The 23562-nt window shown below is 40.8% G+C and overlaps 2 protein-coding genes across 2 annotated transcripts; both read left to right on the forward strand.

Annotated features, from left to right (window-relative positions):
• The first annotated feature begins 599 nt into the window (after positions 1–599).
• Positions 600–11511, forward strand: rab5c (RAB5C, member RAS oncogene family). Its single transcript, XM_086186066.1, has 6 exons — positions 600–744; positions 7100–7424; positions 8811–8962; positions 9140–9262; positions 9361–9454; positions 10072–11511. The coding sequence occupies exons 2-6, from the start codon at positions 7259–7261 to the stop codon at positions 10197–10199; spliced, it is 663 nt and encodes a 220-aa protein (XP_086042192.1). The 5' UTR covers positions 600–744; positions 7100–7258; the 3' UTR covers positions 10200–11511.
• A 729-nt stretch (positions 11512–12240) lies between these two features.
• On the forward strand, positions 12241–22983 carry kat2a (K(lysine) acetyltransferase 2A). Its single transcript, XM_086186064.1, has 19 exons — positions 12241–12363; positions 12452–12733; positions 13061–13184; positions 13307–13452; positions 13574–13663; positions 14574–14755; positions 15800–15991; positions 16270–16376; positions 16909–17013; positions 17112–17248; positions 17333–17541; positions 17613–17739; positions 17875–17985; positions 18080–18223; positions 18306–18420; positions 18499–18535; positions 20213–20276; positions 20667–20751; positions 20858–22983. The coding sequence occupies exons 2-19, from the start codon at positions 12509–12511 to the stop codon at positions 21049–21051; spliced, it is 2394 nt and encodes a 797-aa protein (XP_086042190.1). The 5' UTR covers positions 12241–12363; positions 12452–12508; the 3' UTR covers positions 21052–22983.
• The last annotated feature ends 579 nt before the right edge of the window (positions 22984–23562 follow it).

Genomic DNA, 23562 nt, shown 5'->3' on the forward strand with positions numbered 1-23562 from the left:
TAAACTACAGTAAGTATCAGTGTTTAAGAACATTAGTACAGATTTATGATTATCTTGAGCAACAAACTATCAGATCACACAAACACAAACATCCACTGGGTTACAATATTTATCAGAATTATATTACTAAACAGGAAATCTGTCTCTGAGTCTCCTTGTTTGATAAAGCTTGCTTAATTGTGCAAGTCTACAAGTGTGAATGCATCTCAAACTATAATCATTGCTGGATTATCTATCTGGTATGAATTCTGGAATTCATGGAATTTGATCAGTTTTCTCCCAAGATTTCATGTGTCCACTTCTCCACTTTTTTTTCTCACTTTGAATCAAATCATATGCATTGAAAACGTGAGGTAAGATTAGTGTCATGTTGAACACTTAAAAGACTTTAAAAAGTGAATTGACGTCCTCATATGCAAAGACTAGAGTTGTGTTATCTATGTCAGACATACGGTTCGATTTTGAACTCAGGCTAACTGATATCGTTGATTCAAGCCCCATTAATAATCTCATATTTGCAATATTAAAAAAATAAAATTGGGACACAGACAAGTGAAGAGCCTGCTAACACGTTGGACTGCTGCAGGAGAGCGGTTTGTGTAGACTGCAGCTGCCATTGGTCAGACAGACGGTGACTAACAGTGGGAGGCTCCCGGAAAAATCGCTAACCGGAAGGAAAGGCCAGAGCCCAAGAAGAAGAAGACAGACGCCGCCGCCGCCGATGAGACCAGAAGAGAAAGTATAGTAAGTCAAATAACTTGAAATGCGTGATGAAAATGGGAAAGGACAATGGCGAACACATGTTAGACTTTTTGTCAGCGAGCTGTTAATTATACTTGGATCACGTTTGTCAAATATATTACCGATCAGACAAGTCCGAGGCTCACTCGAAATGTCCATCAAGCAGGATCGATGAGCTTCCAGCCCTGCAGGACCTTATCAAACGCCACCAAAAATTAACGACACCGCGATTGTTCATCAGCATGTGACACTGTTTTCCGCCACTGACACACTCAATAACATGCCGGCGTTTGCGAAATGTGAAACAGCTGTCGACACGGGGGTCGAGAAACGGAAAGTTGTTAAGCTAATGACGTTTTCGACACTTTGCTATAACGCTAACTTAGCCGCAAACCTAGCTAACGCAAACGCTGTCCAGTTTTCGTTTGCAAAGCGTAGCATTAGTTTGTTTTTGTCAATTTGCACGAGCAAGCTAGCGCGAATGCTAAGTGAAAGAAAAACGGTAGTTAGCCAAGTTAGCTTCTAGTTAGGTAGCAAACTGCGTATCGTTAGCATGGATATCAAGAAGCGTTTCTTGCCAAAGTTGTTAATGTCGCTTGATTTATTTTGACTATCCAAACTTAAGTTTACGGTTAATATTACGTGCTAGCACAGGTCCAACTAATAAAACTCATGGTGTCAAACATTGTAACTGCCGCTAGTGCTAACATGGGTTTTCGTACCTCTCTAAAGCTAACATTAGCAGCAACCAGACAGAAGTAACATTTTAAGCTAACAACTTGAAAATTTTGAGGGGAAGCTTTCTCTCCGTCTTGTCTATCAGGAGTTCATCGTGTCGGGCAAGTAATTTGTTTTGTTCATGTGAAACTCTTGAGTTTTATAAATCCGTTAGCAACCTGTTTCCTTGTCAGGGTAAGTTAATGTGTTTCTCAGCTTTACCTCATTGATAAGCAAACTGATGTTACAACGCACTCACAGTATCATTGCTATTTGTAGTTTTTGTGAGGTTGGCATGTCTGTCAGCGTATTATGATATGTTGGGGTACAATTGGTCTGCACGTGAAAAGTTATTCGTGTGTATAACTTCATGGGACATGTTTACGACTTTATGGAGGAACAGATCTTGGACCTTTCAGACAGGGATGAGATTTACTGCCACTTGCTAGAGCTCTTAATTTTATGGTGTTTGGACATTGTCCTTTCAAAGTGGTGACATAGCTGGAAAACCAGATCTGAACAGAAGACTTAGAATTTTTTTGTCTCTCAATTGGATACATATTGTAAATCTATGGTTTAATCTGGGACCCACATGCTTATCTTTTTAGTCTGAATGTCCATTTAGGGTGTCTTAAAAAGCTTTATTGTCTGAGCAACTGTATTTAAGTCAGGGTTGCCATCAACTGTGCCTCAAATTGTTTTCTCCTGTAAATAACACACACACACAAAATAATAATAACACAGTTCAATTGGGGTTAGGTCTTGGTTTTGATTCTTTGTTGAGCCACTGAGCTTTTCTCAAGGAAGTCACAAGAGGAAGCATCCATAATTTCCTATTGGCATTGCAACTCGTAGCGATGAGTTTCCCGTTAGCTTTTCCTGAGTTATGTTATCAGTTTCCCATCCACACTTTTGCCATTCTTTTCTTCTTTTTTTTTTGTTGGGAAGGGCTGTTTATTACTTTGATTAAATAGCTGTACAGCAGACAACAGTTGGTCCCCTGGTGGAATCGAAACATTGATGTTGTGGTTATGGTATGTGTAGGCTATTTGGGTGGACCTTCGAATCCATTCTATAAGAAGCAGAATTGTTGGAGGGCTAATCTTGGATCAAGCACGTTTCTTGTTTCATTCCATAACTCAAGGATAGTTATGCTGATGGATCATTATTATCATAGGTCAAATTATTGTCTAAAAATAAAAGAAGTCTTGTCCACCAATACCTTAGTGCTCAATACACAGTTTTAACTGTGCTTGGAAAATTGTTCCTCCCAGATGAGTCTGACCATTTGGAATAACAGATCAAAGGATCATAACACGGGCCCTCATATCAGTTCTCACCCCACTTAAATATTCATTTAAATGAAGGATGGTAGATTAAAGAGATATTCAAGTCACATCTTGTTTTTGTGGAACATTTGTGAAAAGTGGAATTATTCATCCCAGAAAAGTTCCATCTTTTTTCCACAAATTCTGCAACAGTTCTGTAACTGCATTGCCTATTTCTCACTGTAAATGTTTTCAGAAGTAAACGCGAGCCCACTGTTTAGCTGTAAAATGAGTACAGACTGATCTGTGATCGAATTGATCCAGATGTAAAGCAGTCAGATTCAAAATCTGTAGCTGAACTTTGTAGGCCTCAATCAACAGGCACACGGGAGATTTTGGTGAGTTCTTCTGGGCTGAAGTTGATGCAAACAGCGTTTCTAGCATTGATGTTGACCTTCATGTTACATGTTTCTCAATAGTGCATAATTTATACACACTGGTTTGTTGTGTCTTAACATGCATTGGAAAAAAAAAATCCTTAACATTGTATTTCATTCATCAGTGCAAATTTGAATCTGCTCTCAGTGCAGTTGCACCATCTCACCCCCACACAGACACGCACACACCCACATACACCATGCCCACTACCATAGTAGTGATCCTCCAGAAGTGGTTAAATGGCTCCCAGTGGATATTGAGCTGTGTTTGTGCCTCAAATACTAATCTCTAATATTGTGACGCCTACTGTACTCTGAATGAATAATTTGAAAGGTTTTGCATGGAGATCACACATTACAAATAACTGATGTTAGACCAAATTGTTTTGAATTATTTCAAAACAGCTCTAAATTAATTGGGCTTGCCCAGTTTGCTCTTCTATATTTAGTTAACACTGAGGATTAGCAGATGGCAGCCAGTGATTCAACATTGTCTAAACACTCATGTTACAACAGGTTTGCACTGCCACGCATCTCCTAACTGACTGATTTCATAGGACACACCTTTTTACCTGGGAAGAGGTAGTTTATATATATATATATATATATATATATAAAATCTCCAGAAAACTTGCATTTTTTTTGAAATCGTAGGAGAAGTGTCAGTTTTTGAGAAGCACTGGATAAAAACTTTCATTTATGAGTAATACTACATTCTATGACGCGTCTATTATTATGTAATACCACAGCGCATCGTATGCGTCGAGCCAGCGTTCCACCGTCTAGAGTCTAACAGCAACCAGTTATTGAAAGGTTACCTGCAATTTGTTTGCAGATTATCTGTGGATTTCACTGACACAGCGCAAAAAAAGTTCCACATATCCAGACATGCATTCAGTCATTGCACACATTTTCATGTACAGGTGTCCACTGTAATCCGCATCAAGAACATGGATATTAAACTGGCAGCAACACACACAGGAGGCCACTATGAATATTTCACAGGCTCTGTGCCTGTAGTCTGCTCCTCCTGCCTGCCTTTTCTTCTCCCCCTTTCTCTGACCCGTGTCCTACTGTCTCTCTCCCTCTCTCTCCCTCTCTCTGACCCACTTCCCCGTGCCGGTCTCCAGGGCCCATTACCGATGCCATCAAAGCATCCATCACATGCTACTTAAGTGTGTGCAGTTCCGTCTCTCTGATTGCAAGTTCACCTTTGACAGACATAGTATGCTGTGAGAGGCATCAGAGCTGGCAGCAAATTCTTATTATCGTCAATCTACAGGTGGCACATTTTTGTTGTAGGATTTGATCCAATGCTGTTTGATTTGTTCCACTTATGCTTGCATCCCACAGTATTTATCAGGAGCTAAAGGGACATGATCATTAAGCCCATAGCACAAGTTCAGCCCCTCCACTGCATTCCTCCTGTGTAGTTGGATGTGAGTCCTACAGTGTAGTTGCTGACTGAAAATGAACTTCTTTGAATTGCAAAAGTTACTTGTCATCCCATAACTTTTTGATAACCCATGAAACCCATCTAACCTTTTAGCTAAGGCATGCTCTTGATATGGGCACACTACTCTTAAACACACTTCTTATCAGTGTCATCACAGAGACGGTAAACATGGTAATCTGATTAAAATTATACTTTTCAAAATCGGACTAAGATTCATAGATATTGGGGTGAGGAATCAAATTACTCCAACATGTTTAGGCGTCAGTTGACTCCTAATCAGCCTGGCATTCTGTACATTTTATGAAGGTCCTATTGTAGTGTTTAACCTGGTAGTTGAGCAGCTAACAGTTATCGTGCCTAGCCAAAGTATGGTGAAAACAACCCATTTCTGAACAAAGATACAAATTTGATGTTGTCTCAGCTTGACTGTTTGTCTTTATTAGTCTTTGAATGTAATTCCACTGTTAAGCATGCTGCTGGTCGACCATTTTTTGATGTAACAAAAAAAAGATGAACTGGACATTAACACTTCTACACCAGAGTCTGGAGGAGGACATGCGCTAGTGAATACGTGGGTTCCTCGTTGTTCATGTATACTGGGATAACAACAGTAGTCCAAATGAAATGGCCTAATTTAGCAGTAACTTCAATTTAACTGTAATCATGCAAGTAAACCCACTGAGGAGTGTGAACAGGTGAAGTCAAGTGCGACCACACTAACAGTTTGACCCAGCGAAGAGTTTTGCCAAGTCTGCAGCCTCTGGGAATGTGCATCGTCTAGTTCAGGAGTCCAGAGAGAGTTTAGTGTGTAGTTCTGTCGTTAGATCCTCTACTTCCATGCACAAAACCTAATTTTATTAGCAGTTGGGAGAATATTTATAATAATTTATTTTAAGTTAGACACTTCTTTTCTGAGTGAAAGAGGGTAAATGGAACTGTTATATTTTTATTCCCCATTGCACTTTGACAGTGAATGTAAAGCTTCACTCTTAAACATAATGCACATAACTGCAAAAGTGAATATCGAGAGTAAAGTAGCATGATGGGTAGATTTGTAAATGAAAAATGCCAGTTCTGAATATTTCATGGATAGGGCCATGATCTCCAGTCACATGCTGAAGATTAAGTCTGGCTCAGCAGTTGGCCTAGAAAAGCCGAGCACAACCAAACTCTACAGACTATCAGCTTTGATGTCTTTTTTTTTAAACTAATTCCTCATATTTCCCTTCTCAGCCAGGATTGCTCCACTCATCCACTGGTGTTCAAAATGCTCTGTGTTATGTAGTTATTTGTCCTAGCAACAAAGTAGAGGCTATCCCAAGTTTTAATGTGCTCAGCAGTAAAACATCTTCTGCAATCTTCGTTTCCTGCTTTGAGCTGAGTTGTGTTTCCTGTCCTTTAACCAAGCAGAAGCTGGCTGACCTCATGTGTTTCACTCAACTGAAAAAGGATTAGGCAAGGTTTCAGATACACAAAGCTGGCCCAAGTAAGTGTGTTCTTGCCATGGGCTCGGATCATTTCATGTGCTTGACAATATAGGGTAAAAAAAAAAAAAAAATCATAACTTACTTACATTTGTTGATTCATACCGAGTTCATTAACTAGTTTGCTGGTGTTGCCACATAGCCACAAAGATGGCTAGAGAAAGGGCACTAAATCAGTATAGCTTGGGTATATTATTCATTCATGTTTGTTTTTTCATTGCCTCGTTGTAAATATTAAAGATATTGTGTATCACATTTTCATATAAATTTCTTACAGTTCACACAATACCTGTTGAGCTCATCACCGCCAGGTAAATTTCTCTGCATGTTGCAGCACGTGGCCAGTACCCCCATTTAGCCTTCTGCTAACTTAAATGTGTATAAAAAAATTGAATTGTGCAGCTCCTCTGGACTTTCTAAATGTTATCATCTAACAGTGAGCTGTGTGAAATGGTGGAGTAACATGTCCATGCTTGTGGATTTCTGTAGTAAATATGAGAAAATGACTCCGTCAGGTGCTTGGCAGGTGAACAAGTTACAGTAGGTGCATGTGCAGGTTTGGATGGTGTCATAGACGATCTGTGCATCATAGATGTGTTCAGCAACATTAAGATGTGCAATTTTATGTTTTTTTTGTTTTTTAATCCAATGGAGTCTTTGTAGTCTTTTATCAAATGAACTAAATCCAACATAAGGGTGTCATTGTACGGACGGTTCTGCTCCATGTCTCATCACACTGGCAGTGCACCTGTGGGAGAAAGACAGGACTCAGTTGTTATGAGAAACCTCCACTACTTAACTTTACTAAGCATGGTTAAACGTCCAGTATGCTGCAGGTTTCTACATCAACAATTTAAAGTCAGTATCTCTTTACAATAATTTTTTTCTAAAATAAAAGCTTTTGTTCTGGAATGTTGCTTATTTGGACAGTATTTAACTTGATTAACAGAGTATGTTTGAAATTTACCATGTACTTCATGTTGTGTGTGTTTTTAGCCCCCATTGGTGAGGTCTCCCCTTCCTTTGGCTCATCTTCCTGCCTTACCTGAGCGTGCCTCCATCTAGCTCAGCCTCACCAGCCCTGCACCAAGTTTACATCGACCAGATTTCCACATATTCTTCCACCTACTTTCTCACAAATTTCAACACTGCACTATGGCAGGGAGAGGCGGACCAGCACGGACCAACGGCACAGCGGCAAGCAACAAGATCTGCCAGTTTAAGTTAGTGCTGTTGGGGGAGTCAGCGGTGGGAAAGTCCAGCTTGGTCCTGCGCTTTGTTAAAGGCCAGTTCCACGAGTACCAGGAGAGCACTATCGGAGGTGAGGGCTTTGTGTTTCCTCCTGAAATGTCTCTGCTGACCATATTCTAATACAAATCCTGTGCTTTTCATATGAAAGTTATAAACACATTGTGGGACTAAACAAAACCTATACAGTTTTTGCTTGTGTACTCGAACTTTTTTCTTGACATATGTGTAAACCAATGTGAGTACTGAAGCAGAAAAACAGACGCCCTTGTATGTGTAATCTCTGTTGTCAAAGTGAGCACAGGAAATGTGGCAGAACCAGTTCTTTGTGGCTGATTAGCTGACCCTCAAGCATGGCAGACACTTGGACAATAAATAGCCAAAAATATCCAAATATGATAGCACAGCAGTTCTTAAGCAGTCAAAAAGGAAGGAATTTAGATCATAATGGGGGCTCCTTACTGCAGATTGGTGATGTTGATCAGAGGAACATAATATTTTGTATGAGTTTTACACGGTGCATATGCATTCTCAATGGATGAATATAAGTGCTATGAAGGCCCTAAATTATTGTCCAATCATTTTTTAACGTGTATATTTTGTTTCATGTTGAAGCAACATCTCTTTTTCATTTTTATTTTTTTCAAACTGCAAAGAAATTTTCTGGATGTAGAGACAGGACGCTGGGGGCTTACAATCGCCTGTGACTCAAAAGCCAGTCAGCATTTTTTATATTTTGTTGAACTTGGTCAGCTGCATGACTGGTAAAAGATTACAAAGCTCTAAAGTATGCACCGTGTAAGTGAGGGCTTGGTTTCCTCTGTCATGTGATAGTGGGCTGAGTAAGCAAGTCCCATACATTTGTGCCCCTCCATCCCTCCGTAAACTACACCCACGTTGATTTTCTTCCCTTCCTGACAGGTTTCCTTAATTTTGATGTTTTTGCAGTTGCTCTCCAATTGCAGCTAATAGGTCATTGGCTTTCACATGCTAAAGCTACAACCCTCTTAAGGCAAACTGCTTTGTCCATGTCGGCTGGCTTTTCTTTATCATCAGGTTTCAACATTTATTTTCTTTTGTTAAGCAAAAAAGTACTTAGTTCAGTCAATGGAACCAGTATCTTTGGCTTTAGAATTAAACTTTATCAGTGGTAACCACATATTAAAATTACCTTGTTGTCCTGTGTTGTATTTCTTATTGCTGACCTCTAGTGGTGTGTGCCACACTCACTATTTTACCTCGAAGCAGCATCTCTATACTTTATATATCAGTTAGATGGCAGAGCATTTATGTCTTGACCGTATTTGAGAGTTTCTCTAAGACTCAGTGCTTCATAGATACAGGCCAAGCCAGACTTGGTGTCTGAATTACAGACTTGACATTTGCATTTTAGGCAGAAATATGGAACTTCAATTTTTCAATGAATGTGTAATTTTGTATGTAATATTTGTCTTCTCAGCTGCCTTCCTCACACAGACGGTATGTTTGGATGACACAACAGTCAAGTTTGAGATCTGGGATACTGCAGGACAGGAACGGTATCACAGCTTGGCACCCATGTACTATCGGGGAGCCCAGGCGGCTATCGTGGTCTATGATATCACCAATACAGTAAGTTATACTGCAGAGGACCAGCTAAGACCTGCTCTGTTGACCCTTGTTCTCCAATTTCGGTTGATGATTACTTATTTCAGGAGACAGCTGGATGCTTGTGTTAATTAATATTGGTTGTATGTACCTTCCACAGCTCTTTAAAGTTTAAAAGCTCAATGTTTTCCTTTTTAAAAGGATACCTTCACACGTGCGAAGAACTGGGTGAAGGAACTTCAGCGACAAGCCAGCCCAAACATAGTTATTGCACTGGCAGGGAATAAAGCAGACCTGGCCAACAAGAGAGCTGTAGATTTCCAGGTAAGGAAGGATTGTTGCTGTTTGACAATGAACTACATATTCATTGATTTAAGAGTCTACGCCAGATTGAGCATCTGTGCTCTTCTTTTCTTCTTCAGGAAGCACAAGCATATGCAGATGACAACAGTTTGCTCTTCATGGAAACTTCAGCCAAGACTGCTATGAATGTCAATGAGATTTTTATGGCTATAGGTAAGGACTCCTCGGTGCCAACACCAGGCGTGATTACAGCGCAGGGTTTTGCTAGTCATCGTGTTTGTGGCATTTACCGATCGCAAAAGGCAAACGTAATATTGATAAAAACAGAAGAGAGATGCTTAAATATGTAAATACACAGTACAGACTGCTTGAGAGATGGCAGGATGTTAGTTTGTCTGAAAATAACAAGTGAGCAACAGAAATCCTTGACTTCCAGTCAGAATTTTTCAGAATAAGGGTCTCAAAGCCAGCTCTGAGATGCCAAATTAAGCATTCTTCCTTTTATTTTGAAGGGAAAATAACTGCCATGCAACAGATTTTTTTGCAGGCAACATATCCAGATCTTGCCTGACATAGAAGACAAATTACTGAGGATTGTCATCAATTTGCCACATCCCTCTCCAGTGGCACATTTAGTGTTATCTGCTGTCAAGTAATGAGGAAATAGTATGTCTTCTAGATGTTTCTGTCTAAAGTCCAGAAGATGATGTCACTGTGAGCTCTTATTAGTTGTGATCATTTCATTCTGGTTTCCTGGTGTTTACTAACCAATACAATAATATGTCTCCACTGTGCTGAAATTAATTCATTGTACTCTCAATCCAAAATAGCCAAGAAGCTCCCTAAGAACGAACCCCAGGGCGGTGCTGGAGCCGGCGGACGAGCTCGAGGCGGCGTGGACCTGCAGGAAGCTGCACCACAGGGCAGAAGCGGCCAGTGCTGTGGGGGCGGGAACTAACCACCGAGTCAGCTGATCCAACCAATTTACAGCTTCGATCAACCAGACCAGATATTAGCCAGCTGTCAAACAATGTCGCATTGGTCAGACGTACTACCCCAGAGCAACACGGCACCAATTAACTGTTTGGCAAATGAGACCACTGGCCAGTAAACTGCCAGATCCCACTGATGGTTCAAAATGTTGAACCAACAACCAACAGCCCTAATTACAGAATCATGTTTTAACCCCAGGACTCGCCAGTCCTTGACCTCTCCATTGATGATGGACACTTGACGTCACCTTTAGGGGGGAAACAAAAACACATCCCACTTGTGGAAAAAGGAAAAAAAAGTTAAGTCATTACCAATGGCACTTAGTAGGGCCACCATGCTCACTTTTGTTTCTGTATTTGTGTAGAGAAAATTTAAAAAATAATGCAACAAGAAGGAATAAAAACAAGCTCACTGGCCCTGTCCTTTCTCTTCTACCCCCTCGGCTTTCCCACACATTTCTAAAAGTACTTCAATCATGGTCTTATGACCCTGTTCAGACTCGTTTCCCTTCTTAGTGGGTGGCAGGTGCATGCAGCAACCCTTCCCTTTTCTGTCTTGTTCCTGGGAAGCTTCCTGGAAAAAGATGAAGGGAGAAGGTTCGTAAACGGAGAACGGGAATGGACAGAGATTTCCTTCTTGATAGAACTGTGTAGATTGAATTCTTACCTTGTTATTGTTATCACTATTATTACTTCTTTTTCAAAACAGCCTGTTCAGTTTGATTTTAAAGCTTAGACTACCTGAGATTTTACAATCATCCATCTATGTTACCAGACCATATACAGTAAGTAGTACTTTATTAACATTGTCACCCATGAGTAATTTGAGCATTAATGTAATATTTTTCAATTATTGACAGATACATGAAGCAAGATTTGTTTTCTCGACCAAAATCACAACTGTGTATTGAAAGCATATTGTTGTATTTGTATGACTTTTCAAGTTTATAATCAATCAGTACTTATTGTCAAAAACAGTAACTTCCCAATCTACATGATGTTTTGTCAGCATTATTTTGTGATGGATTTTTTTTTTAATGTCTTAATTTTTTTCTGAAGATCTATGGTATTAAATGCACTGGTTCTGTCTCATCATCTTTGTGAATTGAGATGTTATCCTCTTGTTTTCGTTCCTCCTTTTTTCTTTTCTGGCTCTTTATTTTCACTCTTCATATCAGGGAGGGGATTGCTTTCAACAGTGTTGTCATCCTGTTATGGCATTAACAACTAGCACAATCTACACATCAGGCACTGCTGTGAGGTGGGGGATGACTGGGAGGGTGGGGTCATGGGTGGTGAAAAATAAAGACGAAAAAAAATGTAATTTTACCAATAAACAAGGGGAAGTTATATTTGTATGACTGTTTAATTCATCTGATATACATGTTAAGAATTAGGCATGGTTATGTTTGATAGTGCCAACTGGCAATATGACCAATTGGCCCTTAAACCATTTAAAAATTCTGAATCTGTTCCAAACCAGTCAGCAAACTATAGAATTTCTTCCCTCAACCACTACCCTTTGCTCAGCTCCTGATCTTCCATCTGTTGTGTCTTTGCCAGCCCTGATGGTCCACAATTTGATCTTGGAAAACATAAACTGCACAACTTTTTTTGCATGAGGATTCAATTCATTCAGTTTGGTAAGCATTATTCCTGCTCTGTTGTGATTTTAAAACATATGTTGTCAACCTATATTTAAGGTGCTTAAAGGTCAGCTAAGGTAAGCTACGCTGAGATAAGCTAAGATTAACGTACAACTTGAAAAAACACCTTAGATTTCGTTTTTCCGTGGTTCGTGTGAAAACTTGTAATTTTAACCGCTTTTGTTAAAAAAACTACATTTCCCACAATGATCACCCAACGTGTTGTGTTCAAGTGTCGTTGTTAAAATGAAGTAATTTAGGTTAGAGCAGACAAAACATACAAATGGGAACTGATTAATTCCAGTAGTAAAATTAGTGAATTGAATAAGGAAGAAGTGATGCGGCATTACAGCCGTTTTTCAGCCGTTTGATTCCAGCCAGTTATAACATTTTACTTTGAAAGGTCTGGACCGTAGTAATAGTCTACTGCAAGACTAAAATCAAAAGCGTTTAGTTGACAAGCTTAACCTTGCTATTTCTGCTGGTAATTCCTCCTTTTTAGTTGAATTTTTGGGAAAAATATCTTTATCTTAACATTGCTATGGAAACCTCAGTTTAAATTTTTCCGACAGGATCTGAATGCAGCATATGAGCTAACCAGGAGCAGGGGAGAGTCACGCAGCGTGGACATGTCGGACCCGGCGGCGCAGGCCCTGCAACCCCGGCTTCTCCAAACCCAGTCTACTGGGTCAGCTGGGTCCAGTATAGCCACGTCAGGCTCCGGGTCAGGGAACAGCGATCCGGCCAGACCGGGACTTAGCCAGCAACAACGTGCAAGCCAGAAGAAAGCCCAAGTTCGAGCCTTTCCACGGGCGAAAAAGCTTGAGAAACTTGGCGTTTTCTCCGCATGCAAGGTAGCTAGCTTAGCTAGCCAAAGTTCACAACAAAGCACTCTCCGGGTACTGTTAGCGCTAACATAGTAGGAATTGATAGCACACTAAAGGTGCCGCAAATAAAAAACAGACACGTAGTTCTGTGAGCTAATGTAGTTGTTAACTTTTGTAGGGAGCTAGCTTAGACCATCTCCTGGCTACTTGTGTCTCACATTAAATATTTGAGGACGCTTTCATCATCAGCTAGCTTAGTTGTGTAGTCGCCAGTATGCAGATAATCCCGGGAACTGGGTTACAGTTTATGTGAATTTATGTGGTAACTGTTATTCGGTGCATGTTTATTCTCAGGCTAGTGATACATGCAAGTGTAATGGATGGAAAAACCCAAATCCACCATCAGCTCCTCGTATGGATCTGCAACAGCAAGCAGCCAGCCTGAGCGAGCCGTGCCGCAGTTGTGGACATGCCCTGGGTACTAACTAACCCATTTCCACGAATAGTCATTAGCACTTTCCTTAGCAAATACACCGGTATTGGAGTTGCAGTGACTCTCTACTTTCCTTATGTTGTGTTTATTTTTCCTGATGTCCACAGCTGATCATGTGTCCCACTTGGAGAACGTGTCTGAGGATGAGATTAACAGGCTGCTGGGAATGGTGGTGGATGTTGAGAACCTTTTTATGTCTGTGCACAAAGAGGAGGACACCGACACCAAACAGGTCTACTTCTACCTTTTCAAGGTGAGCGAAACATCTAGATAGTTTTTAATATTACATCCATTTGCTTTATATTTCTTCACCTCGATCAAAATATGTTCCACGTTATAAAATGCTCTCAAATTCTAACCTTTTTTTTCTGTAGCTGTTGAGGAAATGCATCCTGCAGATGAGCCAGCCAGTTGTAGAGGGGTCCCTGGGTAGTCCTCCCTTTGAAAAGCCCAACATTGAGCAGGTGAACATGAAAATATCAGGATGCCCTGGTAACTGAGTGAGAAACAGGATCACATGGCTCGTGTCTGAAGATGTGCTTGCTTGTTTTTAAAGGTTAAGTTTACATTGGTAGCAATCATCCCAGGATGACGTGTTGTTGACACGTTTAAACCTTCATCTCATAGCTGAAGAAAAGGTTTTTATTTAATTATTCATATGCACAATAATCAAAACAAACAACAAGGCAAATAACTGTGCAGGAGAGGAAAAGAAGCCCAGTGGGCTCATATAAAATCCTCCTCTTTAGTTACAAAATCACCAAAGCCTATCAGCCACATAGTACATGAGAAGAAAAAAACAGAAGAGGCAAGAGACAAAGAAAATACACAAGCAAGCAACAAAGAGAAAAGATGACAACAAAAATTAATAAAATCACAGGCTCATTTCGAGTAAATTAAATATATATTTCGGAGGGAAGATATTTGTGCGACAATCACAGATTCGTTTTAAATTCTATAATGCTGAGGATGATTTTGTTTAGTCCGAAGATATTTTATAATTTGAGACTAGAGTTTGAAGGATTATAGGAACTTAAAGGTGCTCTTTGAGTTCCAGAGTTGTGGACCAAAAAATTTGATGAAAAATTTATGAAGATTGTAGTTAAATCTTGTCCATTGTTGCACCTGGAATATTAATGGAATATCCTGTAAGACACTGATACAAACAGATTAGTTGCAATATTGCCTTGCATAGAATAAGGTCAGTACTGGAATTGTGATGATCCGTTCAAACAGTCACTCATGTCACACGACTTAAAAGGAATATAGGCACTAATTAATCACATAGGTTCGTTGGATTTTCAGTTGACACATTCTTCACACTTCACATGAATTTATTCTTGCTTGTTGGGATTGTTTTCATTTTTTTTCTAGGGAGTTTTGAATTTTGTCCAGTATAAGTTTAGCCACCTGGCACCGAAGGAAAGACAAACCATGTTTGAGCTGTCAAAGATGTTCCTCTTGTGCCTAAATTACTGGAAGCTGGAGACACCGACACAGTACCGCCAGCGCACCCAGAAAGACGACGGGACCGCGTACAAAGTAGACTACACTAGGTGGGTGCATTCATTGCCGTTAAACCTAACCCAGTCTCTCCATTTAAGGTATCTTTCTTTTGTTAATATCTCATTTGATGCATGCTTGCACTCCTGGAGTTTGTGTTGACGTGTGGGGAAACGGTTTCCAAAGCACAATTAATTCATGAGTCACTTTACAGAAAGGAGCTGCACAGATCAGGCAGAAGGTGGGATTTCTAGAACACACTCATAAATCCATGATCTTCTAAAATACCATACATCAATCATATTCAAAGCATTCAACAAATTATTACCAAGTACAACCAATACAAGATTTTTTTTCACATTTCGGGGTGAGAACTCATAATGTGAGAGGATATATAGAGATTTTCTATCACCAAAGTTTGAACCACGTGAAAAGTTACTGTGTGTCTGTGTGTGGTGTGAAACTTTGGAGCAGTCTGGGATATCCAACACAAGAAATGAGCACACATCCACAGATTTAAACTTTTTTATAAACATATGGTCTGGTCACAGGAGAAAGAAAGCAGGTCTTAATTCCATGTTAAACCAATTTCTGGATGAAAATGTCGATGTCTGCTTGTTGTGCCTCACTAAATCAGTATGAAATGTCCACAACCTTTCTGGTATCGTCGTTCTTGGCATTGCTGGGATGTGCTGCTCGTTACCATTGTTGGTATGAATTATTGATAATGTAAGGTAGCGGTAAACTGTCACCCATGGTAATACCACCACGAATGTGCTATTTGACACACCTTTTGGGTATATAAAGCAAATACTGTGGAATAATGTTATTATAATCTGGGATAGGCCTTTTTATTCATTGTTCTGGTTTAGGGTTAAAAGACAGGAGAAAGTATTTAAAAACTCTGTTACGTTCTTGATGAGGAACGGGTGAGATTAAATAAGTTTTCTGCTTCCCACTACTTTTTGAATGTTAATTAATCTGAATATCGATTATTCGAAGTATTTGCCTGATTAATATTTGTTGTACGCATGTCATTTATGTTGTAGGAAACGCTGTACTCCTCGACATAAATGAATTTGAATCTTTTCCTCCAGGTGGCTGTGCTACTGCCATGTGCCACAGAGCAACGACAGCCTGCCACGCTACGAAACCACTCAGGTGTTCGGCCGCAGCTTACTCAAGTCCATCTTCACCGTGACACGACGCCAGCTGCTGGAGAAATTCAGGGTGGAAAAGGATAAATTGCTGCCGGAGAAACGCACCCTCATCCTCACGCACTTCCCCAAGTAAGGGCAGAGAGATGGTGCATACCTGACTTAATGACAACTGAAGGTTTGAAGCCAGGAAAGCATCAGATGTATCTTTCATTCGACCTCCTCTTCTCAAACGTCGGACACAATCAAACAATGATAATCAAACAGAATTAGTTGATTACAGTGTGATATGTATGTGTGCGTCTCAAGAGTTAAAAGGACAGTAAAAGATAAGTGCACAAGTAGAAGTACCGCAACATTACTTTCCACGCTTTCATGTGTTAATGAAATTTGAAAATGAATGTTTTCAGGTTTTTGTCCATGCTGGAGGAAGAGATCTATGGAGAAAATTCCCCCATCTGGGAGGCTGACTTCACCATGCCGGCTTCGGATGGAACGCAGCTGGGACATCAGACAGGTGGGGGGTGGGGCTGAAACATGCTTGGTAGCTGTATTCATAATGATTCCAGTGAAAAGTTCAGTTCTCGCTTCATCAGTCAGACCCACGGGACTGTGAATGTACTTCTAGTCTAAAATGGTTTACAGATTTTGCAAGTTTGATTAAATGAATAGCTTAGGGGCAGACTACTAACGGTGAAATCATCCCATCACATTCTGATTAATGTTCAGGGTTCATCTTGAGACAGGTAAATGCTACATGAGCTCAAGAAACAGGCTGAAGATGTTGGATGAATAGCTGTTTCTACACAAACACACCTCAGAAGAGCACAATGAAATGGCGTATCATCTTGGAAGTTGTGGAAGTTTTCTAAGGCCATTATGATTAGTATGTTGTGCACTAATAGTCAAAGAGAAAAATGTGTTTAGTCAGGAGTGGAAGCCTGATTGAGGTGGTGTTGTGACTGATACTGACTAACTGTATTTACATCTTATCCTTATAAAAGTATTCCTGAAAAGCACTTTAAACTACACTGCATCTCCCCATGCAGTGATCAGCCCTGCTGCATTGTCTGGCCCCCCTGCACTCTCCAAGGGTTTGACCAGCGGCTCGTCTCTGAGTAGTCTGGACGCTGGAGGTGCAGAGCCCATCACAGGTCTGTGAGCTTCTGCTCTCTTAACAGTGGGCCTCTCAAATGGCTTTGTTGTTATTATTTTTTATCTTTATTTGTTCATGTATATTTTCTTTTGTCAGGAGAGAAACGTAAACTTCCTGAGGCATGGACTCTTGAAGATGCCAAACGGATCCGTGTGATGGGGGACATTCCTATGGAGCTGGTCAATGAGGTCATGATGACCATTACTGACCCTGCTGCTATGCTCGGACCAGAGGTCAGTCCATGTCTGGGGATTTGAAGAGATTAAAGCGACCTATGTTGTTCCAAATTCACTTGTAGTTAACATTTCTGTTTCTAGACAAATCTGCTGACGCCAAATGCTGCACGTGATGAGACTGCCAGGCTGGAGGAGAGGCGTGGCATCATAGAGTTTCATGTCATCGGAAACTCTCTTTCCCAGAAGTCCAACAAAAAGATCCTGATGTGGCTGGTTGGCCTGCAGAACGTCTTCTCCCATCAGTTACCTCGCATGCCCAAAGAATACATCACACGACTGGTGTTTGACCCGTAAGTGGATGTGTCACACTTCTTGCTGGTCAAATGCCTCAGCACCATCCTGACGTCCCTTCCATTTACAGGAAGCACAAGACCCTCGCCCTAATCAAAGATGGCCGTGTCATCGGAGGCATCTGTTTTAGGATGTTTCCTACTCAGGGCTTCACGGAAATCGTTTTCTGTGCTGTCACATCCAATGAACAAGTTAAGGTACGATTACTTTTACTCCCAAGAGTTTGTGGAGGCTTCACAGCAACTACTAGCTTTAAAACTCAATACATCTAAAGATATGATATATGACTTTTGGGAAAGATTTGTTTCTCTGTTCTGTCCTTTTACTCTTAGGGCTATGGTACCCACCTGATGAACCACCTGAAGGAGTACCACATCAAACACAACATCCTGTATTTCCTCACATACGCTGATGAGTATGCGATCGGCTACTTCAAGAAGCAGGTATGGCAGGCCTGACCTGGACATTTGCGCTGCTCTCATCCCCCCACCTTTTCTGTCCGTTTCAACTTTTCTTGTCATTTTTCTCTCCTTGCAGGGCTTTTCCAAAGACATCAAAGTACCGAAGAGCCGTTACCTGGGATATATCAAAGACTACGAAGGTGCAACCCTCATGGAGTGTGAGCTGAACCCTCGAATCCCCTACACTGAGCTGTCTCATATCATTAAAAGACAGAAAGAGGTGTGTGATCTTCTCATTAAAGTCATTTCTGCTGTGCTGTCCTCGCTGTTTATTAATTGGTAACTTGAAAATGTCACCTCAGATCATTAAGAAGCTCATTGAAAGGAAACAGAGTCAGATCAGGAAGATTTATCCAGGTCTCACCTGCTTCAAAGAGGGCGTACGGCAGATCCCGGTGGAGAGTATTCCAGGCATACGTGAGTTTTTGCTTTATACGCAGTCAAAAGCTATAAAAATCAATATTCCCAAACTACTTTAAGATATTTGTCTTTCAGGAGAGACAGGCTGGAAACCCAGCAGCAAGGAGAAAGGGTAAGCCCTTTCATGCTTTTGAAAATGGTTGTTGTAGTGTAAGATGCTGGCTTTCCCTCTTTTGTAATAGTAAGCTGCAGATGTCCCATCGCAGTCTGCAGCCTTGTCCTCTCTGATTGGAGGCAAAAAAATTGAAATTCTGCACCACATGGATTTGACCTGTTGAGCTGTGGCTTATTTTCAGGCTGCACTAAGAACTAAAATGTCTCACTAGTCCCCGTGCAGAGTTTGTTGTCGGACAGTATGCTAAAACACAATAGATTAATCCATCGGGAGGGGAAAAATACATCCAGCTTTATTAGATATCAGATATTTTGTGGTTTTAGCATGAATAAACAATTGCAGTATCATTTTCGTGTAATCTTCACCAGAGTGCAGTGTTGCCTTTTCATTCTTCTCTGAGTTCCGAACATGGAATCCTGTTATGAGTGGAGTAGACTTTATTGTCACCAAGGGATCGAGCCCAGGGCGAAATTCAATTACACACTCAATTGCCTGGTACAGCTATCACAAACGGTCACAATTATTACAGATTGATCGTAATAATGGTACACTTCAGAATTAACGACAGCACGTATACATTTGTTGTGTATGTACGCTAAACTTGAACAGTCCGTTGTCCCAATGGAGGCAAGTGAGAGTGAGGCATCGCAGCATGGGCCGCGCCGCCCAGGCTTGGCGGGGCAGGCTGCAGCCAAGGTCGGCGCTGCCACCCCAAGGGAGGTGGAGAGGGCAGAGTTGGAATTTGGGGTAGGAGAAGGGGGGTGAGGGGGAGGGGGGTCAGGAGCACACCGGGGGAGGGGAGGATAGTACGTGCCATTTGCGTCACCAAGGCAGGTGGAGTTCTCCTGGAGGATAAACAATGGGGCAGATGACCTTCAGTAGCCGATAAGGATGCTGTGTTTGTGTAAGGGCAGAGGAGGACAAATTCCATTCCGTCTTCTCTTTCAGTCCAATCCAAATTGTATGAAAAGTTATATTTTATATTTTCTGGTCTTCAACATCACTCTCTTTGCAGTGCGGCCAACTCCTCCGAGATGGTTTCCATTTTGCGTTGAGTTAACACACTCAGTTGTTGCACCGCTCTGCCAACCTCGTTAATTGCGTTGTAGATGACAGTCAGGTGTGGAGATCCAGATTTGGTGGCAGCCGTCGTCTTGCCAATTTTGCGGTATGTGAGGGCACCTCCAAGTCCGAGGAGGAGAAGCCCGCTTTTAAGTATTTGGAGTTTGCAATGCATCAAATTTCTGATAGCCAGTATTGCTGCTCTACAAGCTAGCTCTAAGTTCTCAGCTCAGAATGGTACTGGAAGGTTATGGAGTGGACTAGGAAAGAAAAACAACACCTACTCTGAATCACTATCATAATGTAATGATCACAATTAGCAGCTGCAGTTTAACATGTACACAACAGCCGTAGTTGTCAGATTGACAGGCATGGTAATAAAATCCACCGTAAGATCCGAGGATGTCACAGTGGAACCAAGTTTCCCTTGGTGTCTTGTCATCTTGTAACGGGCTGTATCTCTAGGTTTTGCTGCGTTCGTGCAGGACTTTGCTCATTTGTCTTTAATTGTGTTGCCAGGATGAATGCTGTAAACATGACACTGCTCTGTATGCTAACCATGTAAACCTAAGTGAAGTTTATAACAATGTAAGTATTATTCACATGTTGTAGGAAAGAGGTGAAGGACCCTGACGTGTTATATAATATGCTGAAGAACCTCCTGGCCCAGATCAAGGTGAGAGCTGTTTTGACAGCAGCACACAAACACGGGAACAGAGAGTATATACGATTTTTAGCCCCGCCAACAGCTTTTAAAGCTTGCTGGCCAAAACAGGGCTGAAGCATTTTTGTGAACTGTTGAAAGACACACACTTTCCAGCGTGCTCAAGCCTCAGTCACGAGACCACAAGCACATTCTGGGGGGGTGACAGCAAGACCAATGTATTTGAAGGAGTCGCCCGAAATAGCGGCACGCCACGTATCTTTAGTGTTGTCTTGTAATATGTCACCTGTCACCTTCTCTGTACTTAAAGGTGGTTCAAAGTGGACAGTTGTGTTGTCTGAACTCAACAGCATTCTATCAACTTTGAATGTCCTGTGGTGTGAACTTTTTTCATGTGAGCAGACTCATCCTGATGCCTGGCCCTTTATGGAACCAGTGAAAAAATCCGAAGCACCAGATTACTACGAGATCATTCGCTTTCCTATCGGTGAGTGAACCTTCTCATTACATTTTCACCAACGAGCTATTTGTTACTTTGTTTGTGAGTAATTGACAGAGATTGTTGTTCTTGTTCTCTTTATTTGTTCCGGCAGACCTGAAGACCATGACAGAGAGACTGAAGAATAGATATTATGTGACCAAGAAACTTTTTATTGCTGATCTGCAGCGAATCATCACCAACTGTCGGGAGTACAACCCTCCAGACAGCGAGTACTGCAAATGTGCCAACACCTTGGAGAAGTTCTTCTACTTCAAATTAAAAGATGGAGGCCTGATAGAGAAATGAACAAAATTATTTACTGGCTTCCAAACGGAAAAGGAGTTGGCTCTCAATGCTGCTGCAAGCGGAAGTTAATAAAAGGATACCTACACAACTGAAAGGTTTAAGAAGGAACTGTTGGACTTGAACAAATATAAAAGAGCCGCTTGAGCATTGGTGTCATAACGGCATTACCTGTCCCTGAACTCATCACGTTCTCTTTTCCAGCACTCATAGTGGTTTAATAATCTTATTATACACGTTTGATGAAGTGTACCAAAGTTAAAGGTCCAATTTAAACCAATGCCACCTTCATTTATGTTGATGTCATTTCATCACAATACTTCATTCCTATGTTGTCATGCTTGTCACACTGATGTTGAGGTAATGGGGAGCTCACACATAAAGCTGGACCTTGGGACCTAAAGCCACGTTGCCTTCAGTTACTGACACGTCCTCAAAACATCTGTGTCCTTTTCTCTTGGGTGCAGAGATACACATTTGAGGGAAAATCCTCTGAATACCTTGAAAGATGGTCTGGGCTTTTCTGCTGAGTAGTGTTGAAACCGTTTTAATCCGCCGAATAGTTTAGTGGAAGTGAATAAAAGACATTTGCTGTTCATCAAGAGCAGGTATTTGCTCATTGTAGCCCCTCAATTGTCCATGGGATATGTAAAGATGATTATTTGGCCTCTGGTGATATAATTTATTATGTTGAACAATAAAATATTATAACATCACAGTTAAATCTTATTTGTGGCGCTCTACCTTGTGGTCGCACGTGTCTGCACCTCCAATCCTTCCAGTGGCCACTTGAGGGTTGTAATAGAAGCAAATTCACCCCTGAAAACTTCCAAAAGTTAAAATGTTTGGAAAGAAGTTTCCAGTCAGAGAGCAAATGTTGCCATGGATACGTAACAGGATTAAAATGTCATCAAAATCTGTTGAATAATTTTCTTCCCCACTGCCAAAAGTAATTATTCAGTTTCACCGATCAGAACATGATCCATGCCATCTTTGGGATTTTAAGTCTTCTCTAAAAATACATGGCCTTCAAAAATTTCATCACCTATTCTCAAAATTTTTTAAGAGAAATGAAAGACATGTCTTCGAGGTCACAGATCCAAAGAATGAGCGAGCAAGCAATTCCCATTGACTCAAGGAATTTGGTCTGAATTGGCCTACGACCTGTCCAGGAAAATGGCACTCGTAGTGATGCCCTGCCAATGGGCTAGAAAAGCCTTCAAGATAAAGGAGCTTTAATGTGATCCAGAAGCTTCACATAGTTGATCACTTGTTCCTCATAATTTTACCTGATCTTCCCATCAAATTCACCACTATGCATGTGATCAATTAGCTTGTCACATCCTCCTAACAAAGGGCCCTTGAAGAGTGCAGACTGTTGCCATAGAAATCTGACTTTAACAAAACTGATCCTGGATGAAGTCCAGAATCCACAATGAACCGAAACGGTTTCATCCGACCAAACTAAATTTAAAGCCATCCACAATTTTTTGCGTTGATAACAAACAAGCGCCAGAGATACAAACAACTTCATTGTCTGATTAAAAAAAAAATCAAGTTCATGAACATAAAACAGCTCTACTTCACATTTATCATCAATGCTGCAGGTTTTTACAGCACTTCAATTGGTTGGCAGACTTTGTTTGATGAGTCCAATGACTTGAATGTTTGTGTGAAGGTGTATTTTTTTTTTTTTTTGTACTTGAGTCATGACTAACGGCCATAATTATGCTGCATTACAGACACAATTTAAAAGGTCTTTCCTCTTGTTTGAGGATGATTCCACTCCAGGTTGGAATTAATTATGTTAAAACTGTTCATGACAATGAAGGTTTAAAATTTATATATGAATAAAATGTCTCACATTGTCGCTGGTGTTGGAATGAGATCTGAAACGCTTAAACAAGTGTGCACTTGATTCACCAAAATAAAACTTTCAACAAGAAATTCAAAATCTTCACTTCTTGGTTCACTTGGTGTTTTGAAGGGGCCTCATGATGCCACACAATTTAAAACCTATTCAAGCATAATATGATATCATTACGGTGATGTGCCCCACCCATTTGTCCCCTCAGATAGTGCTCATGAATGGTGGGACCATGAGTTCTGTGACATCACAAAACATACCTGAAAATACTTTGATCTCCATCATTTTGTCATTCCTGTCAGTGATGAGACCCCAAATCTCTCTGCTCTCCTAACATCTTAGATCCTTTACTCAGCTCAATGAAAAGTTTGCAAATTTCAAGTGTTGTGGATGAAGTAATCACATTAAATATCGAAACTACTTTCTTGCTGAAAATGTGTGCTATTAACAACAACAGCCGCAGCAGGACTGCCCTCCTCTCTCTGGAAGAGCATACCAACACTCATTTTCATAACTTTACATGAGGGGTGAATGAGCAGAAATGTTGGAGTGTCCAAACTCATGTGAATGATGCAAACAAAAAAATAAGGAACTCCTGCCAAAAACTGTGAAAAATAATGTGCAACAGAAGACGATAGGATGAACAT

Source organism: Aulostomus chinensis, chromosome 18, assembly GCF_037954235.1.
Source record: "Aulostomus chinensis isolate RoL2024-O1b breed Wild chromosome 18, RoL_Achi_v1.0, whole genome shotgun sequence".
Classification (NCBI taxonomy): Eukaryota; Metazoa; Chordata; class Actinopteri; order Syngnathiformes; family Aulostomidae; genus Aulostomus; species Aulostomus chinensis.

Excerpts from the sequence above, each read along its gene's own strand:
- rab5c (XM_086186066.1), top strand. The coding sequence starts at position 7,259 with ATGGCAGGGAGAGGCGGACCAGCACGGACCAACGGCACAGCGGCAAGC. Across the intron at positions 7,425-8,810 it reads CCAGGAGAGCACTATCGGAG|CTGCCTTCCTCACACAGACG; the intron begins GTGAGGGCTTTG and ends TTGTCTTCTCAG. Across the intron at positions 9,263-9,360 it reads AGAGAGCTGTAGATTTCCAG|GAAGCACAAGCATATGCAGA; the intron begins GTAAGGAAGGAT and ends TTTCTTCTTCAG.
- kat2a (XM_086186064.1), top strand. The coding sequence starts at position 12,509 with ATGTCGGACCCGGCGGCGCAGGCCCTGCAACCCCGGCTTCTCCAAACC. Across the intron at positions 13,453-13,573 it reads TCTACTTCTACCTTTTCAAG|CTGTTGAGGAAATGCATCCT; the intron begins GTGAGCGAAACA and ends TTTTTTCTGTAG. Across the intron at positions 17,014-17,111 it reads AGGTGCAGAGCCCATCACAG|GAGAGAAACGTAAACTTCCT; the intron begins GTCTGTGAGCTT and ends TTCTTTTGTCAG.